This window comes from Peromyscus eremicus, chromosome 16_21, assembly GCF_949786415.1.
Source record: "Peromyscus eremicus chromosome 16_21, PerEre_H2_v1, whole genome shotgun sequence".
Lineage (NCBI taxonomy): Eukaryota > Metazoa > Chordata > Mammalia > Rodentia > Cricetidae > Peromyscus > Peromyscus eremicus.
In genome coordinates, this window is record NC_081432.1 from 49,832,561 (window position 1) to 49,855,964 (window position 23,404).

At 38.8% G+C, this 23,404-nt stretch overlaps 1 protein-coding gene across 8 annotated transcripts in view; it reads left to right on the forward strand.

The window, feature by feature from the left end:
- Rims1 (regulating synaptic membrane exocytosis 1) overlaps positions 1–23,404 on the forward strand; it is a 492,321-nt gene that overhangs the window by 72,629 nt on the left and 396,288 nt on the right. For all 8 annotated transcript variants that reach the window (XM_059243920.1, XM_059243921.1, XM_059243922.1 and 5 more), the window contains exon 2: positions 11,050–11,130. In XM_059243920.1, coding sequence (XP_059099903.1) covers positions 11,050–11,130 — 81 coding nt within the window. The remainder of the gene's footprint in view (positions 1–11,049; positions 11,131–23,404) is intronic.

Here is a 23,404-nt window from a genome sequence, read left to right on the forward strand (position 1 = left end):
CTTTAATTCTCAAAGGCAGGTGAATTGGTTGCAAAATTGTTTACCATTAATTGAATGTAATGACTGAGATATTTCATTAATGCCTTTGTAAATTTCATTTCCCAGATCATTTTATCTATTTAAAATCCACAGAAACCCCACCAAGGAACTATTGTAGATTTTTCTAAATAGCTATTTATTAGTTATCTGTCTCCCAGATGAGAGAAGAAAATGAATGCCTTGTGGAGAAAGGGCATTCTTAGATCCATAGACCTACCCTAAAATGTTATCTAAAAATAAGAAAAGTTGTAAAGTATCTCCAGCATTTTTCTTTCCTGCTATCCATTTTTTCTTGTTTCTCCTACCAGATTTCATAGTTTCAGCATAAACTCGGTGATTGTAGCAAACCATTGCACAACTGTCTTTTGTTCTTGCACAACACTCAGACATGGCAAGAAGTGTCCACGAAACATTAGTGCCTACCATTTGAAATGCTAAATTATAATTGTAGCTGCTGGACTTGGAATGTAGCTCTGTTGGGAGAGTACTAGCCTAGCATGCCCAAGGCGCTAGGTTCAGTCCCCAACACTACCCCAAACAATCTCTCCAAGTGGTAGCATACATCTATAATTCTTGCTAGAGGATCAGAAATTCGAGTCCTAGTGAGCTTGAGGCCAGCCTAGGCTAAATGTGGGTCTCTATCTAAAAAACAAATTATATTTATTGGGTATTACTAACATTTAAATGACAAAGAAAAACATTTCACAGGTATCATGTGTTTCCAAAAGTTGCCCTTCTAAGAGGGAATTGTGTTATTTCACAAGTCAGTTTGTAACTTGAATATTGTTGTTTCTCACAAAACACCAAGTACAGTGCTTAGTGTCTGATGAGATTACCTGGCTGAAGAGATGAGTGACACACCCTAAGGCTCACTGGAAAAACTAAGGAATGTCAGCTAGTATTATTATCTGCTTCTTTCCATTTATGCTGTTATTCAGTTTTCATGTCTAAATTCATCTCAGTTTGCTGAGTTGCCTTTTCAAATACTTGAAGACAATTTTAAGATGTATGCCTCTTTTTGAGAGTGTTGACATTTCTTTTTAATGTGGTGTTATTGCAGAGAAAACAGTGTCTCCTGTCTCACTCTTTCAACTCAATGGTGGTTTCAACTCAGGGGTGGTTTCTATAGGCCATGCTCAGGATTTGTTGGAGCACAGCCATCAGTTTAGACCATTGATTCTCATTGGGGCTACAGGGCAAATAAATCAGCTGTGAATGACATTAGAACTCTTTTCAAATGGAATGAAAGTACTATAGGCTGCAAACAATTCTCTCTGTAAGATAACTGCTGTTAGTCCCAGGACTGTTGCAATAATATTGTTTGATTTTATACCAGTATGCTTTCTTTTATTAAAAAAAATCTATGTGGTTTTCTTTGAGTACAAATTTTATGTGAGTGAGTGTGGGCATGACAGTCTGTGGTTGCCATACCAGGTGTTTTAGTGGAAGTGAATGGATGGATCTTAGGTTTGCACAACTGGAATCCAGTGTATTCCACACAGAAGCATGATCTGCCATGGCTTCCAGAGGAGCACAACAAATCTAGTCAGCTGGCACAGACTGTTTCCTCCATTGCCAGAGAAAATTAGATGTCCTTTCAGTTTTTCTGTGCTTTCTTTCTAGATATTAAGGATTGTGACTTTTCAGGTTAGTATTTTTCCTTGACAAAACAAAAACAAACAAACAAAACCCCAGCAGTTTCCTTCTATGTCTAAAAGAATAATAGGCCTCCTAAGAAGACTCTAGATAGACTTACCTCAGCAGTTTCAGTGGGTTTATGAGGAAGAATTAGCTGAAGTCAGAATGCTGTTGAACATGCCAATTACCATAGGAAAATGTGATATAGAAGATGAAAGTTTTTTTTCTTTATGTGAAACAAAAGAGAAACCTGCTAACTTCTTCCTGCTTTCTAGACTTAAGGACTGTAAACCGAACTGTCTGGAGGCTATAGTTTAGAAAAGAAGCAGCCCACAGAACTGAGAGTCTGTCTTCCCCAGGCCTCTGACACAGGTCAGCAGAGATGTTTTTAGAGGGAATTCTATCCGTAGGAAGTGAGAGCCATGAGGGCAAATGGGGAGATGGTTGCACTCTCTATAATATCGTTCCAAAATCAATCTCTCCAAGTGTTGTCCTTCTGGGAGCATTCTGGAAGGAAGTGGAGATGTCAATTATAGTTCAACCCAAGGGTGATGTTTGAAAAAATGATTACCTATTTTCTCCATGACATCCCTGTCCACCACCTCAGGAACATGGTTTCTTCATTAAGCTAATTTCTCCTTTTCTTTATCCTGCCCAACACTTACCTTTCTCTGTCCCTTCTCCCATTTCTTGAAATTCTTCCCTTCCCATGATGATACCTCATCTAGACATGTGTCATAAGTATAAAAAGAACTATCTCTATTTTATAACTACCTCTTTTCTCAATGCAGATTTTCAACAAATTATCAATATTCACTATCTTCCTTATTATATAGCCATTTTTTCTCATGAACTCACTGACATTAAATTGGCACTCTCTATTCTCATCTCAAAACCTTACTTGAGGCCTCATGTTATTGGATGCTTTTCTCTGCTCCATTGACTCTTAATGCATTCATATGAGTAAGGAAATGTAAATGAGAGGACATATGTGTGGGGTATGAAATTAGATGGAATTTGTACGTGATTATAATATTTCAAGAACAGTGAATGGGGAAATAAATTGATTTTTGTTAAAATAATAGCTCAGATTAAAAATAGGCTGTTTGGGAGGCTGGAGAGATGGCTCACCATTTATGAGAGCTTGTTGCTCTTTCATTGATTCAGAGTTCAGTTTCAAGCACACGGCTTCAGGGATCATATGCCTTATCCTCATCTCTGCAGGCTCCTGCATGCGCATGTGCGTGCACGCACACACGTGTGCACACACACATATACACACACACATATGCACACTCCCAAAATAAATCTTTTAAAAAAAAGGATTATTGGAAATGATGTTGATATCCTTGGAACAGTCTTAGGATTTTGTAGAATTAAATATGTTAGCATAGTGATGGCTGTTAGGGCAGGGAGAGGAGCAGAGACTTAGTTTCTTATTATTTTCTTCCCTTAACTGTCATTGAAAACAAGTTTTATTCTTCAAAATTCAAAATATTACATTAATCTCAATAGTGAATCTCAATAGTAAATAGGATCCTCTTTGTCTAGATTTTTGAATACCAGTGACTCAGCCTTTGCAGGGCAAGGCCAGACTCCCAGGGTTCATTGTGAAAGAATGGCCAGCTGTTTCCCTTTCTTAAGGTTAAAAATCAGCTTCACCTGTCTTTGTGCTTTTCTTAAAATAAAAATCTCCCTGATGTGGCTTTTGAGAGTTCCCAGAATGCACCTTGGTGGCAGTAGAGGCCCTGGTGGTTTGTGATTAGTAACTCTGGCTTCTCAAAACCCAAAGTTCACATTCTCCTCCTGGTGGAGAGTTTCCTCGGCTCCATTTCCATCTTACAGGTAAAAGCCATCATACTCACCTGGGCTACCAAGTGAGTCCCAGGAAAGGCGCAAAGCTACACAAAGAAACCCTGTCTCGAAAAACCAAAAAAAAAAAAAAAAAAAAAAAAAAGCCATCATACTCATTTGTTCACCATGGAATTGACATCAGTATGCAAATTTTAATATAAAATGGGATTTGAGATAATGTTTTCAAAGCTTTTCCTCTTTTCAAATTAGTGAATGGGAATGAGGTCGCTCCTGAAGACTTTTTTGTAAAGTGTACCTGAATGATTTTTATCAATTGTACTCTGCCTTAAAATGACTGATCTGTTATTTTTTTGACACATTTTTCTATAAATCTTTATGTCAGATAAGCTGCATTGCATATTAAATTTTACAATGTTTCCATTGGATCAAAGTCACTATATTTCTGCTTCAGCTACTGTCACCTCTGGCTGTCAACACTGGTATGATATTTGAAGAGTATGGTCTTGTAATCTGTGTTTGGAGACCTCACACACATGTGGGATTATTCCAAAGCGTTTAATAGTGTACCTGCATCATAAAATACTGGTACTAAAAGATTATTGAACACACTGGACACTTTTTTTTTAACCTCTTAGCATCAAATGGGGTATGACAGTCACCTGATCCAGACCCTGGCTTAAACCAACAACAATTGCCATTTCTCATCATCAGAAATTTTAAACGTTATAATTTGTGAACTCGTTAATATGTGAGGAAGAGGGAAAGGTGAATGTGATATGCCCTACACATGGAAGTTAGAGAGAAGCTTGAAGCCATCGATTCTCTCCTTCTACTGTTTAGGTCCCTCTTCTATTCATCTTCAGGCTTGGTGGCAAGTGTTTTCCTCTCTGGATCATCTCCCCAAGACTAGAAATGTAATTTTATCTCCCAAATCTTCAGTTTCTATTTCTAAGTTCCCCCTTTCTATCAAGTGGGACCTCTATATGTCTTTGCATAGTGATATGAAGTTGAAATATGTACACTTTGGTATGTGATTAATGTTGAATATGAAGTTCAGATTCTGTTTAGAAAACAAACAGAAGCCAAGAGATTCATTCTTTCTTCACTGAAAGATATTTTCTTATATATACAACTTTAAGGTGTTATTTCCTAAAATATTGTTATTTAAATATGTAAAGCAGTAATTTGTCATTAAAGAGTTTTTGTTTCTCCCCATGGGCTGAAGAGATGGCTTTGTTGGTTCAATGCTTACTGTGAAAGCATGAAGACCTGGGTCCCATTCCTGCATCCACATAAAAAAAGCTGGGCATGGTCATGAAGATTCCTGGAGATTGCTGCCTAGACAGTATAGTTGAATTTCAGTGAGAGACCCTGTCTCAAAAAATATGGTGGAAAGTGATTGAGGAAGACAGATGATAATAATGTTTTGACTATACAATGCACACAGACACACACACACACACACACACACACACACATACACACACACACACAAAGAGGAAGGAGTTGTGGTGGTATTGTGTTCCCCAAAATATTGTGCACCCTAATAAACTTATCTGGGGTCAGAGGACAGAACAGCCACTAGATAGACATAGAGGCCAGAAAATGGTGGCACACACGCTTTTAATCCTATCACTTGGGAGGCAGAGATCCATCTGGATCTCTGTGAGTTTAAGGCCACACTGGAAACAGCCAGGCATGGTGACTGATGCCTTTAATCCCAGGAAATGAGCCTTTAATCCCAGGAAGTGATGTCAGAAAGCAGAAAGGTATATAAGGCGTGAAAACTGGGAACTAGAAGCTTTTGGCTGGTGAAGCTTTTAGGCTTCTAGCAGCAGTGCAGCTGAGACCCATATGGATAAGACTCAGAAGCTTCCAGTCTAAGGAAACAGGATCAGCTGAGGAACTGGCGAGGTGAGGGAGCTGTGGCTTATTCTGCTTCTCTGATCATTCAGCATTCACCCCAATACCTGGCTTCAGGTTTGTTTTTATTAATAAGACCTTCTAACAATTCCTGCTACAAGGGATAGAGAGAGATTCCTACTTACCAAGTCATATGCTAAGCAATACTTTTTGTTCAGGAAGAGAACTATATAAAAAATAGTGTTAATTCAAATCATAATGCTGTTCATTATAAATTGTATTTTCAAATGTGATGTAATTTCAAGAAATATTATATATGTTATATTCTGAATCATGTATTTTAGCATGTTAAATTGGTTACTCAAGTGTGAAATCTATAGCTTTTAATTTTTAAAAAATACTTAGTAAGTGTATATCAGGAAAATTCTTGGCTCTTGGCATGTATTAATGAACCAAACAGACTAAGATCTCTATTCTTGAGCAACTCTTATTTTAAGCAATGAGAAACATGAGATATGAATTCTGTAGAGTAGGGCAATGCAGAGGATGCTTGGGAGTGTGTGAGTGTGCAGAGGGAAGTCACACTGTAGAAGTTAGAAGACTTAGTAGGGTAGGAGACCTCAAAGACTGACATTTGAATCAAGTCATGAAAAGGTAAGTTTAGTCATATAAGTATGGGAGAAAGCACTCCATACAGTGTTAAAGACCTTTGCAGAGAAGGTGAGATGAATGTTGGAATGGAGGGTACTTGGGATGTAGCAGGACAAAGGTGAGCTCCTGAGGTTATGATGGGCTGGAGGATGTCTTAAAGATGCTGCATTTTAATCATGAAAAGACTGGGAAGCCAATGCAGAGTTGTGGATAGTACTGTCTCATATGATTTATTTTTTAAAAGAGTCTGAGTCTATGCTGAGAATAAACTCAAGGAACAGACCAAGAGTAAAAGCTGAACAACTCACCAGAAATCTGTGGTTAGGATCAGTGAGACGGCTCAGTGTGTAAAGGTGCTTGCTTTCAAGCCTGATGACCCTAATTTGATGTTCAGGGCCCACCCACATGGTGGAAGGAGAGAACCAACTCTGTTGTTCTGACGTTGTCTGACTTCCGAATGAATACCATATGTTTAGAATTAAAGTAAAATAAGGTCTGTAGAATGAAGATTAGACCCAGTGAGATTGTAGGCCCCTTTTGAGAATGCAGTTGGTATGGTAGATTAGGTATAGAGTGTGGAGAAAAGAGGAGCAAAGTCCAAAGTTTGAACCTAACAGCTAGACAGAGATTTTTACTCCCAGTCAAGATAGAGTTACCCACTGGGGAATCAGGTTTGGAGGAATAACGTATCACTTAAGAGATGTTGCTGTTTAGTAGTCTGTAAGATATTCAGTGCCAGAGAGGCAATTGCATGTATGACTGGGATTAAGAAGGAGTACCAGCCTAGAGATAGGAAATTTGCATATATTTATGTACTTAGTGGTAAGTGATATGATTGAGAACAACTTGAAATATTTTGAGAGTGAAAAGGAAAGCAAGCCAGTGGAAATGCCTCTGCTGCTGCTTTTTTCTGGCCAGCCAATCAGAAGACTGTGTTTCAAATATTTCATTTTCTCATCCTTACTTTAACCATTCTTATGCTTTTAAAGCAAGTGTGGGTTAGTCCAGTAATACCTGGGAAGCTGTCATCAGCTTACCCATTTTTCCCATGCTGTTTAACTGGAATTGTCTTCACTAATAAAAAACCAAAACAAACAAACAAACAAACAAAAAACATGAGACTGAAAACAACAGCTATAGTCTGTTAGCAACAGCTGAGAGCACAGGAAGTAGTTGCTTGATGTTAGCTATGAAAAATCAAACAGCTTAAAGTTTAAATTTGGATGAAGTTTTGTAAAGTAGTCGTGGTGGTTTATGTAGAAGCTTGATAGAGGGTAGCGATTGCAAGCAGCAAAATAGAAAGTCAAAGAAGGGGTGAAGACAGAGAGAGAGAGAGAGAGAGAGAGAGAGAGAGGGAGGGAGGGAGGGGGAGGGAGAGAGAGATTATGTAAATTGTGTTTCTTGAAGGAATTCAGAATTGTCACTTCATGTACTCTAGTATCTGGAAGCACATTCAGCTGAAGATGGAGGTGAAAGCCTTTCCTTAGTCTCATCTGCAGACTTGTGGCAATGTGAGTTTCTCTCCTGTGTGTATGTGCATGGAAGGGTAGAAGTGGTTGAGTGGGCAGTTGGCAGCCATTCATTGAATTGATTGCAATCATTCTAAAACCCAGCAGTGCTGAGGGTGGGGTCAGGAGGAGCATTCCCCAGAGGTAGCTGCAGAATGCCTTATTTGCATATGTCTTCCTGTGATGCTTGAGAGGTAAGAGAATGCTTACACGAAGGTACAAGGTTGTAAGAGTCCACATCTGATTTTACATCATGTAATTGAAGACATCACAAAGCCTCCTAAATGTTGCTCAGACTGGAAAGATTCTAGGAAGTGAACATCACGGCAGGATTTGTGGTCTCTGAATATGTAGTTGAAGTGAATCATGGAGAGAACTTTAACACACTGAAATACCATTGTGTTTCTTATAGAATGAAGGGACCTTACCATTATAATGTGTCTAATGTCTTGACCTAAACAAATTCTATACCTTAGAACTGTCAAAAACATTAAGATTGTAACTCTCCAAACTGAGATAAGTTTCAATTATGATTTTAAAGGAATATTAATCTTTATAGGCTAACACAAACCTCTGAAAACCTTATGTATTCAGTATGTGTTGTTCTGAGCTATAGAGTATTTTTTTCTTTTGTTGTGGGTAGCCCACCAGAGATGACCACTCCAACACACTGTATAGCCTATTGAAAGTCTTCATTCCAGCCAGCTAGAACTACACCCAAGTGTTCTGGGACCTATGTGTAGACCTGAGTGTCCAGAGCACAGGTTTTGAAGGCAAAATACACATCCTGGCATTTCACTGGCAGCTGCAGGAGGGCTTTGCAGAAGCAAGCAGTTTAACAGAAGCTAAGATAAGCAATTAGCTAAAGGGGATTTTGCATAAACAGACAGTTTAACCAGAAGCTTAGTTAGTTGGGGCATCTTGACCATGGGTTCCTACAATAGAGTTTGGTCATTTTCCATGGGATTCTCCATCAAGGTGATCAAATTCTAGTTAAACCTAAAATGGATTCAGCGTGAGTTCTAGATGGAGGAAACTCTTCACTGTCTTTCCATATAAAACTTTCTTATATCTAGGAGATTTTTTTATCTAAAATTAATTCAGATTTAAAAATGTAAGAATATATATCGTCATGACTACCAGTCCTTTTAAACTGGTTGAATAATTAGGCAATCTGAAACAAATTGTTTCTTCCCTCAAAACTCAGATTCAATAACTAGATATATCAGTTGAAGGAGTATGTGTCTTGTGGATAAAGATCAGTATGGGAAATGTAGTATTGTCTTGGTCTTTTTAGAAATATGTCTAAATTAAGCTTGTTCAGTCACACAGTTCTTTAATCCCCACTACTGTAATCCCTGCTACTTAGGAAGCTAAGACAGTAAGGTAACAAGTTGGAGGACAGCCTGGGTTACAGAGTGAGTTCACGACTAGCTTGGGCAATTTAGTGACAAGTAGAAGTGGGGTTATAGCAGTGGCAGAATGCTTGCCTGGGTTCAATCTCCCAACACCAAAAAAAAAATAAGGAAATAATTTAAAATTATGTCTATCTACATTAAAATCAATTTTAAGGGTATTGTATTTGAAGAGTAGTGTGTTTATTTTTATGATTTAATTATGCTTCAAAATTCAGAAATTCAAATCAAGTTTTTTTTTTTCTCTCAGAAAGGTTGGGTAGCAAGTTCAGATGGAAGAAATATTCCCCAAGTGATACAGTTTTAAAACCAAACCACAGGGTTTTGATATTAGATGACAATGTTCTTCCAAAGGCATGGCTTTGTAGTTTTTTTTTTTTTAATGTTTGGCCTAGAAAACTACCTGTGGTGTGTAATAATCTGCAATTCTTAGAAAACAGCCTCTTCAAAGAATAAGAAAATCTTTATGTGGTAGATTTATTTCAAAGCTTTGCACAAATACTTGATCCTCAAGGGAGAAAAAGCAGAATCTTGATTCTCAAATTCTTCAGAAATTCTCCAAGTTGGTGGTATTTTCAGAAGCCAGCCCATGTAGATCAAACAGGCTGCATATGCTATTTTGGGATGAGTGAGAATTGTCAAAGATTTTTTTTCCAGTGCTATGAAATTTAAGTTACTGGGCATTACACCTTGTGAAAGTGAGATTGAAGTTCCAAGGCTGAGAAATCCTCATCCATGGCTTCTAACAGCTGCCTTCCTGCAAGTTGTCTTAATGCTGGTGCATGAATAGCTTCTTCATGAAGCTATGATAGTAGCAAAAGGCTTTGTGGTTCCCATGAATATTTCTCTCTGTTCTCTCTTGACCATCTATTGGGCATTTAGAAACACCAGATTTAGCCTGTATCCCAGGAGGAAGGTGTTGAGGCTTTGAAATAGCTCCTTTTCTTCCCTCACTGTGTTTACATAGTGATTTCTGAGTGTATTTGCTGGTGGAATGAGCAGTGTGTGTCCATGTATGCACATTTCTGTGTCCATGTCTACCTGTATGATTTCTTTCAGAAGTGGAGAATTTTGCCATGCAGCTTTTTCTCTGACAAAACAGTTTATTACCATTGTCTCACCAGAGATCTCCTGGAATAACCTAAATTGGCTTGAATTTTGAGTAATGTATCCAAGTCTCCAAGAAAGTTCTAGAAAGAGTCTAGAAAGGACTAGGTTCATGCTTGGGAGTCCTAGAACCTCAGGACATTTACAGTTAGCAAAATCTATAATGTCAAGCCTCAGTATTATAACCAGACTTCTCTATTTAAAGCTATGTTTGGTTTAAAGCTTTGATAAGTATCTAAGATATTCAAGTGCATTCTCAGTTGGAGGCATTTTCTGGTTTGGGCCAATGGATCCCTTTGGTGCTCTAAGCCCTGTTAACATGAGAGTAAGACTATCATCAACTCCTGCTGCCCTTTGGAGCTTAGCTATCTTGTCTACCTTCTGCATTTATTTTATGATGAAGGGCTTAAGGTACAGCGGCTTTTCAAGATTTATTGCACATGAACCTGTACACACTTCCCATGTAAACCTGCCCTTCATTTCTTTTTTCTCCTCCTCAGCTTGAAAGGAATTTGGAAGATGGGGGATAGCTAGAGGCCTCTCAGATCTCTTTCTGTATCAGCAGGAAGACATATGTGCTGGTTAATGATGTGAAGTGAGAGTCCATATCTTCTAGTAAGACAGCCAAAGCCACAGAAAATTCTGCTTGATTTTTAACCTATCAACACAGCAGCTGTTCCTATTTTTGAGCTCTCAGATGTCTTCACATGGTGAGGCCAAGGCTTTCAATAGCTTTTCTGCTATGGGAAAAGCTGCTGACAATCATTTTATTGATGCTAAAAGGAAAATCAAATATTGAGGCCAGCAAAGAATTTATGGGGGTATAGTTGAGCCTGTGGAAACCCAAGTAAAAGAATTTCATCTTCCAAGGCCTTTTCGGGGCCAAAAGTTCATATTGATGGGGATCACCAAGACTTGCCTTTAGATTGTGTTTCGTTACGGTGTTTAATTTCCAGATATGCTCTACCCTTTTATAATTAATAGTGCGTTGTGCTGTCTATCATGCGCCCCAGGTGTGTTGTCAGGGACATGGCGAAGCCTGCTGCCTGCAAAACACCCAGAAATGCTGAAAGCCAGCCCCATCAGCCACCACTGTAAGTATGGCATTGGATTTATTGACTGAAAATGTCACCTCTTACCCAGATCACTGGTTACAGATTTATTAATGACTTTGCATGTGGGAATAGATACACTAGTTTCTCTGGTGTGTGTATCATAGAAAGGCTACTACTATTCAATTAGATGAAATTATCGGTAAATAGGAGCTCTGGAGTAAGTATCTTTGTTAAATGATGTTTCTAATATATTGCAGGAAGCAGACGAATGAGAAGAGAGGGAAATGTATCAGCAACTCTTGAGTTTTGTTTTTAGTTGTTATTATTATTATTGATTTGGAATGCATATGGCTTAGATCAGTAGACTCGCAGGAAGTGAGGAATCATGGTATTAGATGGGGTGTCAAGTAGAGGCCAGATTGTGTTAGAGAGGAAATGAACAGTAGTCTAACACCCAACCCTCACACTATAATGTTTAAAGGCGACACTGAAGAGATTGGGTTGTCTACCTACTTTCATCTTTATTATTGCATTCTTAGGTGTAGGTAGAAATGTGATTAAATGTGACCAACAAAGAGTAACATTGAGGGTGGGAGAAGAAATCGAATATGTAAACTTTCAGTTTCCCATATGGAGTTTGAGGAGATTAAAAAAATATATATTAGAATTCTGCAGAGTAACACGATGCATTCAATCCTCAGAATATAAGTATTCTCCTAGTGAGAAAAGATGAAAATTTCCTTAAAATGCATAATCAGCAGCAACTTCCTTAGCAGAAGCATTGCAGTAAACCAGTTACTACTGAGAAATGTCTCCTTCCAATGTTTATAGCAAAAAAAAAAAAAAAAAACCTTTGAAGAAATGCGTCTTCAGATCGATTTTCTTTACATCTCTTCAGCTATCTTAGAAATATTTTTAACACACAGCAAAAATTAAGCGATGGAGTAGTAAAAAGTCTCTAAAGAGAAAATTAAATTCTTCTAACTATTTCTGTGGCAAGTTTTTATTAGCAATGATGAAAATTAAACAAAAATCAGTGATTTCTTAGAGCCACAGAAATCTCTTCTGAGCATTGCATACGCCGTCATGCTCTGCAGGCCCTGTACATCTTACCTAATCAAACCCCACATTTACAGTTGGATTTTTTTATATCTATCTGTTTGATAACATCTCTACGCTTGGCTTTCTCCTTCGGTTTGGCCGTTGAAATGCTTATGTCTGGTATGTTATAGACAAGGACAAATAGTTGTATGCATTTTAAGCTTTAGGATATAACATTTTACAACAAAGTTTAGGACATGTAGTGTATGTGTTAAGGATTTTATCTCCGTAATAGACTTGAATATCAATTTCTGCATAATCAGTACTTTCCAAGAAGTAAAAGAGTCTTGATTTAACCATGGTTAAATGATTTATAATTACTTTGATAAAAGTAAAAATTAGTAAGTACACTAAATGATTATACCACATACTTCCTTTATTCATAAATGTTTGTGTATATTATATAGTATTTTATTTTATGTATTTATATGGGAATCTCACTGTTTTTCAGGATTGTCTCAAAATCCTAGGCTTAAGCTCTCCTCCTGCCTCAGTTTCCCCAGTAGAGGCACAGGCATGTGTCACCATGTATGGACTTTAAAAAAATCCTCTTACTGTAAAAAGCTTTAGCTTATGATGGATTTAGTCTTGATAATTCCCAGAATAATTCTGATCTTCTCTATCTTATGTTTTGAAACTTAATTTAAAATGTTTAGCTCCACACAATGAAATAGCTTTATTTTATTTTGTGTGTGTGAGTTCAGATGTATACTTTCCTATTTGTACATGTGTGTGCAGGCGTGTCCAGGTATTTAAGTGCATAAACCTGAGGATTAGAGTTTGATGTCAGGTGTCTTTGACTAAAGCTCTCTACCTTATTCTCTCTCTCTCTCTCTCTCTCTCTCTCTCTCTCTCTCTCTCTCTCTCTCTCTCTGGTGTGTGTGTGTGTGTGTGTGTGTGTGTGTGTGTATGTGTGTATGCATACATGTGCATGTGTGTACACAAACGTTTCCACACAAGCCTGGGGAAATACCAGCTTGTACTGCTCTATGATTCTCAACTCTATCCACTTGACACCAGGTCTCTCACAAAACAAAGTGGTAGGTTGGCAGGGAGGTTAGTCCCAGTCACTCTCCTGTCCCTTTGCCCTTTGGTGCTGGGGTTACATGGTGGCCTTGCCAGGCATTTTTGTGTAGGTACTCGGGATCTGAACTCAGGTCCTCATGGTTGTGTAGCAGGCACTCTTACTCACTCTGCTGTTGTTGTTGTTGTTGTTTTTTTTTTTCCTGAGTCAAGGTTTTTCATTGATCCTGGGGCTCATGGTCAGAGGATCCTCCTGCTTTGCCTCCCATCACTGGGGTGACAGAAGCATTCAGTTGAGTCTACTTCTTGTAGGTGGTAGGGATCAGAGCTCCTATCCTCATGCTCATGAAGCGACCACTTGACCCACTGAGATGTCTACAGATTGCCTCATTTTATTTATTTTGGCTCTGGAGACTGTACCCCAGCTGTGCACACGTAAGGCAATCACTGTATTACAGAGCTTCCTCCCAGCCCTGCACAGTTCTATTTTAACTGGGTTCACTCATTGCAAAGCTCATGTTCTCTTGGATATTAGGTACAAAGTAGCAAATGTTGTCATGTCCAATTAAGACTTAGACTTTTATTTTGTATTATTGAGACAGGGATTAAATTTCCCTAGCTGTCTTGAAATTCACTGTATAGACAAGGTTGGTCTTAAACTCACAGTGATCTGTTTGCCCCCATCTCCCCAGTGATGAGATTAAAAGCATGATTCATCATACTACACTATAGAATGATTCCATCATTATTTTTTTTCTTACTTGTTTTGAAGTAATTAAATTTGAAAATATAACTATAGTATGGCTGGAAATCTGTCATAACTTAAGTTGAACCAAATAAAATGTTAACTAGTGGTTTTTCTGACTTTATTGGACATGAACCAAGCAATTGTAGACTCTTTGTGTCCTTCTTCCTACTTGCCTGTTTACCCACATTGTAGTTCTCTGATTAAGAAAGTAGACTTCCCTTTAGGTGAATGGAGGAATTTAAAGACCAGGTTTCTTATTAATCTTTATTTTTTAATCAAGGGTCATATTTGTGAATTACACCTTCTGTGGAAAGGACAAAAACATGTTAGAAGGGAATTTTTGAGGACAGACTTTAGCTATAATGAGTTGAAAATAGTTAAATCATTCTGTTAGCGGGTCAGAAAAAAAATCAGTGACCAGAATTTGTTTTGAACGTTTGAATGGAATAGAATAGAAAATGATAAGAGTACATCTAAGATTAGGATTTTGGGACACAGCTTATTATTCAAGGTAAATGAGTTGAGATATAAATTTTAATATTCATTACATTAATGTATGAGGCTTTTACTAATGGAGTTCAGTTAGATTAGCGTAATTGGATGTGTGTATATATGAAATTGCTATTCTTTGGTAGAAGTAAGGAAAATGGAGTATGAATGTGATGCAAACTGAACCAATAACATTTTAATCAACAGCCTTTTGTAATAGTTCATGGAGAGATGCTGAGGCCTTGGAGGATAAATTCAGAACCTGATAGCTAGGATCTAGTGCATGTGGACAGTTCTTTCTGGTCAATTAAATGTATTTGTGAGGAAATAATTTAGTGGAACTACCATATTCATGCTTGAATGATAGACACAATGATCTAGAAATTGAGTTAAAGATATAAACCAAATCTAGGATAGATGGGCAGTGCAGAGGCGAGTTTAGACTTTGGATTAGTGATTTTGTGGTATGTGTAAATCATGCAGTTTTATAAGTAACATACAATTGAGGCTATCTGAAGTACTCACGTAAGTACAGCAGTAGATGACATCACAAAAAGTTCTTTGGGTTCAAAAAACAAGAGTTGGGGGAAGAGAAGGAGGTGAAAAAGGAGGAGGAGAGATTTGAATTAAACAGTGCTCACAAATATAGGACAAGTAAGAATATCGCCAGCTTAGTTGAGAAGTCACAAACTAACTAAACAGTGTCCAGAAGCAAGGTAGTACAGAGATTCATGAGGGGCATTCAACTTGTCCATGAAATATAAACTCAAGAGATAGCCACATGTGTTAAAAATGCACTAGAACTTTGGCCATATAGAGGTGATTGATAGTATTGGCATAGTAGTTTTACATGATAAGGGGGCAGAAATGTTGTATTGATTTGGGTTTGAGAAGGAAAGGAGAAGCCAGAAGCAGAAGCTGGTACATGAGGAGGAATTTTCCAAAACACTATCCTGAGTGCAAGGTGAGTTCAAGAGAAGTAGTGTTTGTGTGGTTGACCAGTAGGAGCAGAGAGCTATGCATCTGTTGCTCTATGAATTCTCTTATTCATGACCCATGGAGACAAATATCAACATAGTTTGATAGCTTTGAAAACTATTCACAGATTTCTTTAATATGTTATCAAAATGTTACTTGATCATGTTTTAAGAATGTTACATGAGTTATCATTTAGTCAAAGCAGCAAATACATGAAAATATTAGTGGAATTCAACAAATGAAGTCTTATGTCCACTGTTCCTCAGGTATAAGTTATGTAGGAAAAATTAAAATGGAATTCTTGTTTAAAGGGTTTCTTCTCAAGTTGGAGAGGAGGAGGAAATTACATAATCCAGTAGATTATGATGCCTCTAGAAATCTGTTTAAGAGAAGAAATGTCTATTCCAGTGCTTCTCAGCTTCTCTACCCCTTTGGTGGAGGTTGCATATTAGATACCCTACATATCAGTTATTTACGTTACAATTCATAACAGTAAAAACATCACAGGTATGAAGTAACAGTGGAATAATTTTATGAGTGGGGGTTCACTACAGCATGAAATGTTATATTAAAGGGTTGCTGTATTAGGAAGCTTGAGAACCACTGGTCTATTCCCTTTTGCTTTAGTTTGGCCAGGGAAGGGTTTAAAGGGCCTGTGATAGTTCATATGAATAACTTTGAGTTTACTAATTAGACAAATTTGAGGTATAGTTTTCTGGGAGAAACATCATATTAACTATCACAGGCTGTAGTGGTTAATTTCAAACATGTTGTCATTGCTGGAGCCTGTGACTAAGTGTTATAGTTTTTCTCTTACTTGGTCTTGAGTCTTCAGTCACTCTTAGGAGTGACTGAAAGCTTTATCCTGGCCTGATGGGGCTATTGGACTGGTGGTCAAGCCTTTTATTGGATTCTTCTTATCCTAGATGTATGATCTGTCCCTCTCATAGGGAATCCATTTATGTGGTCTCAGAATTTCTTGCAGCCATTCTTTGTTCTCTCTGTTACCTCTTTTCTAGATATCACCTTGAGAGCAAGGATAATCTGTGTACTCCACATAATCTCTCCAGCTACCGCCTGCATTGAGGACTTTGCTTGATACAGGCGTGTGTGCCATACACGTCTTTCCCTTTCTCCAGTGCTTAAATGAGTCAGCCTTGAAGTGACAAGAAGGCTGCCATTGCCATTTCCTTTTCATAGGCTTACTTTTTCAGATCTCAAGGGTATGGCTTTTTTCAGTAATAGCAAATTTTATGAAGACTTAATCATAACACAGAAACTTCTGAGGACCAACATGTATGGGTCCAGAACCAATTTGATCATTTAGATTGCAGTAGTGTATATTTAACCTACTTTTAAAATAGTCAACCTCACGCTCTAAAAATATAACACTGGGCAATATTCCCATACTTGTGTGTGTGTGTGTGTGTTACAGTTATGCATTTAAAATCATATATCTAACATGGCAGTTATATCTCTGATACTAAACCCAAATGTCTGTGAAAGTGTAGACAGACTGTCACTATGTCACTGTGTCTTCAAACTCTGCATATCACACATGACCTTTAGGTTATGTGGCCAGTTGCTCAGAGCTAAGCCTTACTACAGTAGTGGATCACACAAAAGAATGGATAATCCACTGGCACATTGTTAGTATGTAGACATTTTCCCATCGTGAATGCAATGACTCCTTCCAAAGTATAAGAAAGACCGTTTCAATCCTGGAAGCTCACTGTCCCCTATTTTTAGAGCCTTCATCCCTCTGTCCCTTCTTAGCTGTGTCATCTTTTCTGCCCCTGAAGTTATTCAAATTTTCTGCTCAGTTTTTTCCCCAAACTCTCTTGATTTTTTATCTCGGCACAGATGTGGTCCACTTCTTCAGTTAAATCATGTTAAATCAGCTTTGATGCAAAGGAGGCATTGAGAGGAAGGGAAATGGATGTCTTCAGCTGGCAGCAACGTGTGCAGTAGAATAAGCAATTCATCATTTCCTCTGCAATGAGTTGGCCTGTTCACTCTCCTCTCAGCAAATACCTGTTTGCATGGATTGCATAGAATAATATCAGGATCTAGATATCATCCAGATCATTGAAGAGCTTGGAAGGAAATCTAAACCATAAGGAAAGCATCAAAGAGCTCAAGTGAGTGAGTAAAGTGGTAGGTAGAAGGCATGCTGGGTAGTTATTTAAAGAGGTTGCTCACAGAAGATTCGAAAATGTGGTGGGCATTTGGAGAGAGGCTGGGAAACTAGAAGTCAACCTGGTGAAGAGCCAGAGGAAAGGAATTCCAGGTAGAAAAGAGGGTGTGTCCAACATTCCCTGTTGAGTTCATACATGTACAATATCTGTTTAAGAAGCTGAAGCAAGGCCAAAGAAAGCAAGGAGAAGGGCAGCAGTGGATTACATAAGCAAGTCTTCCTGTGAGGTCTCGGAGGCCTTTGAGTCTGTGGAAAGCTTTCACTGAGAAGCCATTCACAGAAGGAGGAATTATGACACAGTATAAATCACAAATGGGCTGGCCAAAAGTCAGGTGGTCATGGTGACACACTCATGGGGATTGTGGCAAGAGAGATAAGGCAAAGCAAGTGGAATTTAGTCAAGAAATTGTTCAAACAATGAAATAGAAACAGTGTTCCAGTTGACTTTTCTGATAATGTGGTAAACACCATGACCAAAAGCTACTTGGAGAGGAAGGGGTTTATTTGACTTAAAAATTCATTTCTCAATCCATCATTACTATGAGAAGTCTGAGCAGGAACCCAAGGGCCAGAACCTAGAGGCAGAAACAATGGGGAAAGGCGGCTCACTGGCTCATGCTCCCCCCCACCACCACCACCATAACCACCATAACCACCACCACCTTCTTCTTTTCTATCTTCTCCTCCTCTTCTTCATCTTCTTTTCTCTGTGTAACAGCCTTATCAGTCCAGGAAGTCACTTTGTATATCAGGCTAGCCTCAACTCACAGAGTTCCACCTGCCTCTGCCCCTGAATGTAGTAAACTGCAAAAGCTCTGGGTTTGGTGTCCCGGGTTTCGGCACCAAATGTTAGTAAATTGATGGCTGAAACTGTGAGGAGACAGTTCAGCCCTAGAGGGCGAGGTATCCTGGACACCTCAGAGCTACTCAGAACAAGAGCTCTGCCCTGAAGGTGTCCCAGACACCTGGAGCTGTTTAGCACAGCTCTGATGGCTGAGACTGTAAAGAAACAGCCCAACCTTGGAAAGGAAGGTTTTCTGACTTCTTGGGAGAGTCAGGCCTGGAACTGCTTCAGCAAGGAAGGGTATCCTGACTCTTTGGGAAAGTCAGGGTATCCTGACTCTTCGGGAAGGTCAGGATATACCTGGTATGATGGTATGATGGGGGATGGTTTCCCCGCAGGACACAGCAATCCTGCTCCTCTCCTGGAGATCCACAATCTCTGGCTCAGTGTTACCAGCTCTTTCTCGATCAGTCCACTATGGGACATCCCAGCAAGGTTCTTCTGTTCAGCTCCTCCTTGCTCAGTCCACTATGGTACGTCTCAGCAAGGTTCTTCTGTTCAGCTGTCAATGAAGGTCTTCACCCAATACTCTTTTGAGAAAGAAGTTTATTTGGGAAAGAGGAGTCCAGGAGAGTAGCTGCCTCTACCAGGGTGGAGAGAACAGCTCACAACTGACTTGGGCAGCGTGGTTTATATAGGATGTCTAGGGGGCAGAATTAACTGTGATTGGTTAGTTTATTTTCTGCCCAGAGATTGGCCAGTTTTGTGAGCAAAGGGCAGAGATGGCCCTGATTTCAGAGCCAAACTGTGTTTCTTTCACTGGCCTTTCTTGGCTTTTTGATACTACCTCTAAGGCCAGGGCACATTTCTTTCACTGACTCTGATTCTAGGGGCCAAGAGTGATATTTTGGTACTAGTTTCAGAGTCAGGGCATATTTCCTGGCTTCTGGGTTTGGGAATAAAATGTTCACTTCTCTGGCTCAGGTCCCAAACACAGGTTGTGTTTCTTTGCCTGGTCCTGGGCCCTAGGGCCAGGATTCTACTGTCCTGCTCTGTGATTGATTGATTTCACAAGTCAGTTGGACAGGGGCAGAGATGGCTCTGATCTGAGCTTAACTGTGTTTCTCTCACTGGCCTTGCTTAGCTTTTTAACATTACCTCTAAGGCCAGGGCACATTTCATTCACTGACTCTGATTCTAGGGGCCAAGAGTGTTTCTTTGGTACTGTTTTCAGAGTCAGGGCATGTTTCCTTGGTTCATTTCTCTGGCCCAGGTCCCAAACACAGGCTGTGTTTCTTTCCCTGGTCCTGGGCCCTAGGGCCAGGATTCTGCTGTCCTGCTCTGTGATTGGTTGATTTCATAAGTCAGTTGAACAGGGGCATGTAGTGGGTAGCCATTCCAGCTTTGTTCTGGAAGTTCCAACCCCCACTGAGACTTCGGCAACTGTCACGCCTACAAGGCGGGGCCAAGGGAGGCGCCTGGGGACCCGAGATCTGGATCAGCGAACACTCTCTTGGTTCCAGGACCCTGGATGGTGGAGGTGGACAAAGCAGAGCTCCAGAGAACACCGCTGGACTGTGATACACCTTCCCCAGACCCCACGACCTACCTATCCCTTAATTTGTAAGTTACGCCATTAAATAAATCTCGTTTTAACTACGTGGAGTGGCCTAAATAATTTCACCAATAGGGGCAGAGATGGCTCTGATCTGAGCTAAACTGTGTTTCTCTCATTGGCTTTATCTGAGCCATCCTTCCCTAATTCTGGGCTCCAGGATCAGGGTGGGTTTCTCTAGCCAGCCCCTTTTCCCTGCACTGAGTGTTAGGAATAAAGGTGTACGCCATCACACCCAGCTTCAGCTCCTCTTTTTATACAGACTAGGATTACTTTCCCAGGAATGGCAACATTCAGAGTCCCATATAAATCACCAATCAAGACGGTTCTTTGATGACATAGTCACAAGCCATTCTGATGGAATAATCCTTTCATTGAAACTCACTCTTCCCAGATGACTCTAGTTTGTGTCAAATTGATCATAAAGACTATCTAGACCCAGGGGAGGGGATTTCTGAGCACAGTGTGCCCTCTAGAGTGCCTTGTGTTCTATGTGTCATGATTGCACTGATGTATTTCCTCATAAAGTTGTAAACATGCGCACAAATGTAGAACACATATGGATCTAAATATTTTAGAAATTTTATTGTATTACTTTAGGAATTTAGTGTAACACTTCAATCTTGAAGATAAAAAAACCTATGAATGGGAAAATTAAATAAAAAAGAAAATATTAGATTTTTCTATTTTAAGCAGTTTTAGTTTGTGAGGTTTTTTTTTTCCCATCCTGATGCTCTATTGAGACAGAAGATTTAATAATTCTGTCATTGTTTGAACACTCCTAGGAAAGCAAATATTTAATAATGTATACCAGATAAAGTATTTCTACTTTAAACAGATATATGTTTTACTAAGTAAAACCAAGTTAAGAAGAAATAGAACATGTCTGTCATAAGCAGAAAATCTTTTAGCCATATATTCTATCACAAATGAATGTATTTTTCAGGGACATGTTTTCCACATATTATTTTTAGCTAGAAGATTTTGTCAAAAGTGTGAAGCATTTTTCTTTCATACACAATGAGGGATAATCAGTATCATAGTTTTTGTACCATTGCAGTGGGGATCAATATAAATTTTCTATTGATACTAGAAGCAATAAGAGATCCAAGTAGAAAATTATATTTTTTTGTCATTTAGAATGAAATCAGAACAGCTAGTAGCTTGAAAATAAAGAATACGAGGAACACTGACATTTCCAATTCAAGGTTATAATTAGAAAGTGACAGAACTTGAGAAAAAATGTGTGGCTTTCATAGTCTTCCTTTTTGTGATTTGCAGGCTCATGCACATCATTCTGTGCCAGTTCACCAAGTCTCCCAAAGCCCCTCTTTTCTGCTGTAACCCTGTTAGCAATAACACTGTATTTTTTTCTTTCTGCGTGCTCAGTGGAAACTTATTTCATTTCTTGTATCCTAATTCTTCAGTTCTATAGAAGTGTAATATGTTGTCATGAGCTGACTAGTCCTTGGTTACCTTCCCTGCTTCAACCCTGTTGATAGCCATGGACCATCTCCTAATGATTCCGTGTAGTTCTTGTTTTGGTGACCCTTAAGATGAGGGCTTGTTTGCCTACACTTGAGCTTCTTTTCTCTATCTCCCTCTCTCTCTTCCTCCATCCCTCCCCCACTCTCTCTGTCTCTTTCTATCTCTGTCTCTCTGTGTCACTATCTCTCTTTGTCTCAGTCTCCCTGAGTCCCTGTGTAGAGATCCTTTGAGCTCAATTGCCTCTGTTATTCTATAGAGTGTCTTCTCTTGCTCCCGTCCTTCTTTCTTTCCTTGATTGTATCATTGAGCACACATGCACAGGTCACTTTTACACCTGATGTCCAGGGTTTGTTTCAAGCAGCCGCTCAGAGATTCTCTAACCCTCCCATTCTCCTCACACAACTTTACACGAAAATGATCATTTTCCATGAGCAAAAGACAGCATGCTTTTAAGAAGTCCTGAAGACAGTGACTTTGCAAGCCCTTACAGACTTTGGATTGGGCTAACTTCATAGCAGCATTTGATCAGCCCCGGTATGTATATAACAGTTGAGATTTGACAACATATACTCTCAGCTTGCACATGGAAGACAAAAATATGCTTATCAGTTACTGTCACTAGTGTTCCCAGCAGATAGAAGTAGACTCAGATCTAGAGTATCAGTGGTATCTGGATCACAAGATGAATTTAAACTATGAGAATGGTTAGTATGTATTATAAATGCTTAGTCCTAAGAGTTCACGTATTAGAAAACTAATCACAAATTCATGTTAATTTTCAGGTGGAGTTTTCTTTGGGGGGGTTAATCTTGGTTATATAAACTCATAGGGCTAGAGCCCAATGTTGGCATTAATGCCTCAATCTGAAGATGGGAACCTAAGTGAGCATACTTATTCTTGTTCACCATGTGATACCCTCAGCCATGTTATGATACAGCAAAAAGGCCTTTATCAAATGCTAAATAGATGACAGTGCTATGTTTGGGGGTGTGTCAACCTTTAGAATCATAAGCCAAGTAAATTCCTACTCTTTATCCATAACACGGGCTCTGGTGTTTTGCTATAAAATAGAAACTATATCAAGACATAATCAAGAAGAAGAATGGTCTGGTTTATTGGTTTTGTGAATTAATGGAGAAACATTTGATTTAAATGTTAAAAGAATATATATTTTATTTATCTAAAAAAATTAGATTTGTAGCAGAGTGTAGTGGTGCAGGCCTTTATTCCCAGTACTTGGAGGCATAGGCAGGCTAAGCTCTGTGAGTTTGAGGCCAGTCTGGTCTACAAAGTGAGTTCCAGGAATGTCAGAGATGCATAGTGAAACCCTGTCTCAAAAATGCGTGATAATAATAATAATATAAAAATTAGATTTGTTTCCTTTATGTGTATGAGTGTTTTGCCTACATGTATGTGTATGCACCAAGTGTATCCCTGGTACCCTCAGAGGTCAGAAGAGGGTGTTGGATCCCCTTGAACAGGAATTATGCATGGTTTTGAACCATCATGGGAGTGCTGGTAACCAAACCTATGTCTTCTGCAAAATCAGTGCTTTGGGAACATATATTTTATCACATCAATAGAAAGCTTATTATCTAGATAATAAAAAGAAAATTAATGTTAACCTATTTAAAGGTTAATGGGTGAAATTAAATGAATGTGTGTGTGTGTTGAGTTGTATGCTCGTAAAGCCCTATATAATATTCATATGTTTTTCTAAAGTAACAGTGGACAATCTCTACTAGTTTGTAATTTCATCACTTATCCAGATTTTATCCAGATCTTAAGTATTTCCATACTGGCATAATCTGGAAATAATATTTAGCCAACCTAGAACAGTACAGATTTCATCTTTTCTTCTCTATATATTCATTATTGAAAGGAATGAAG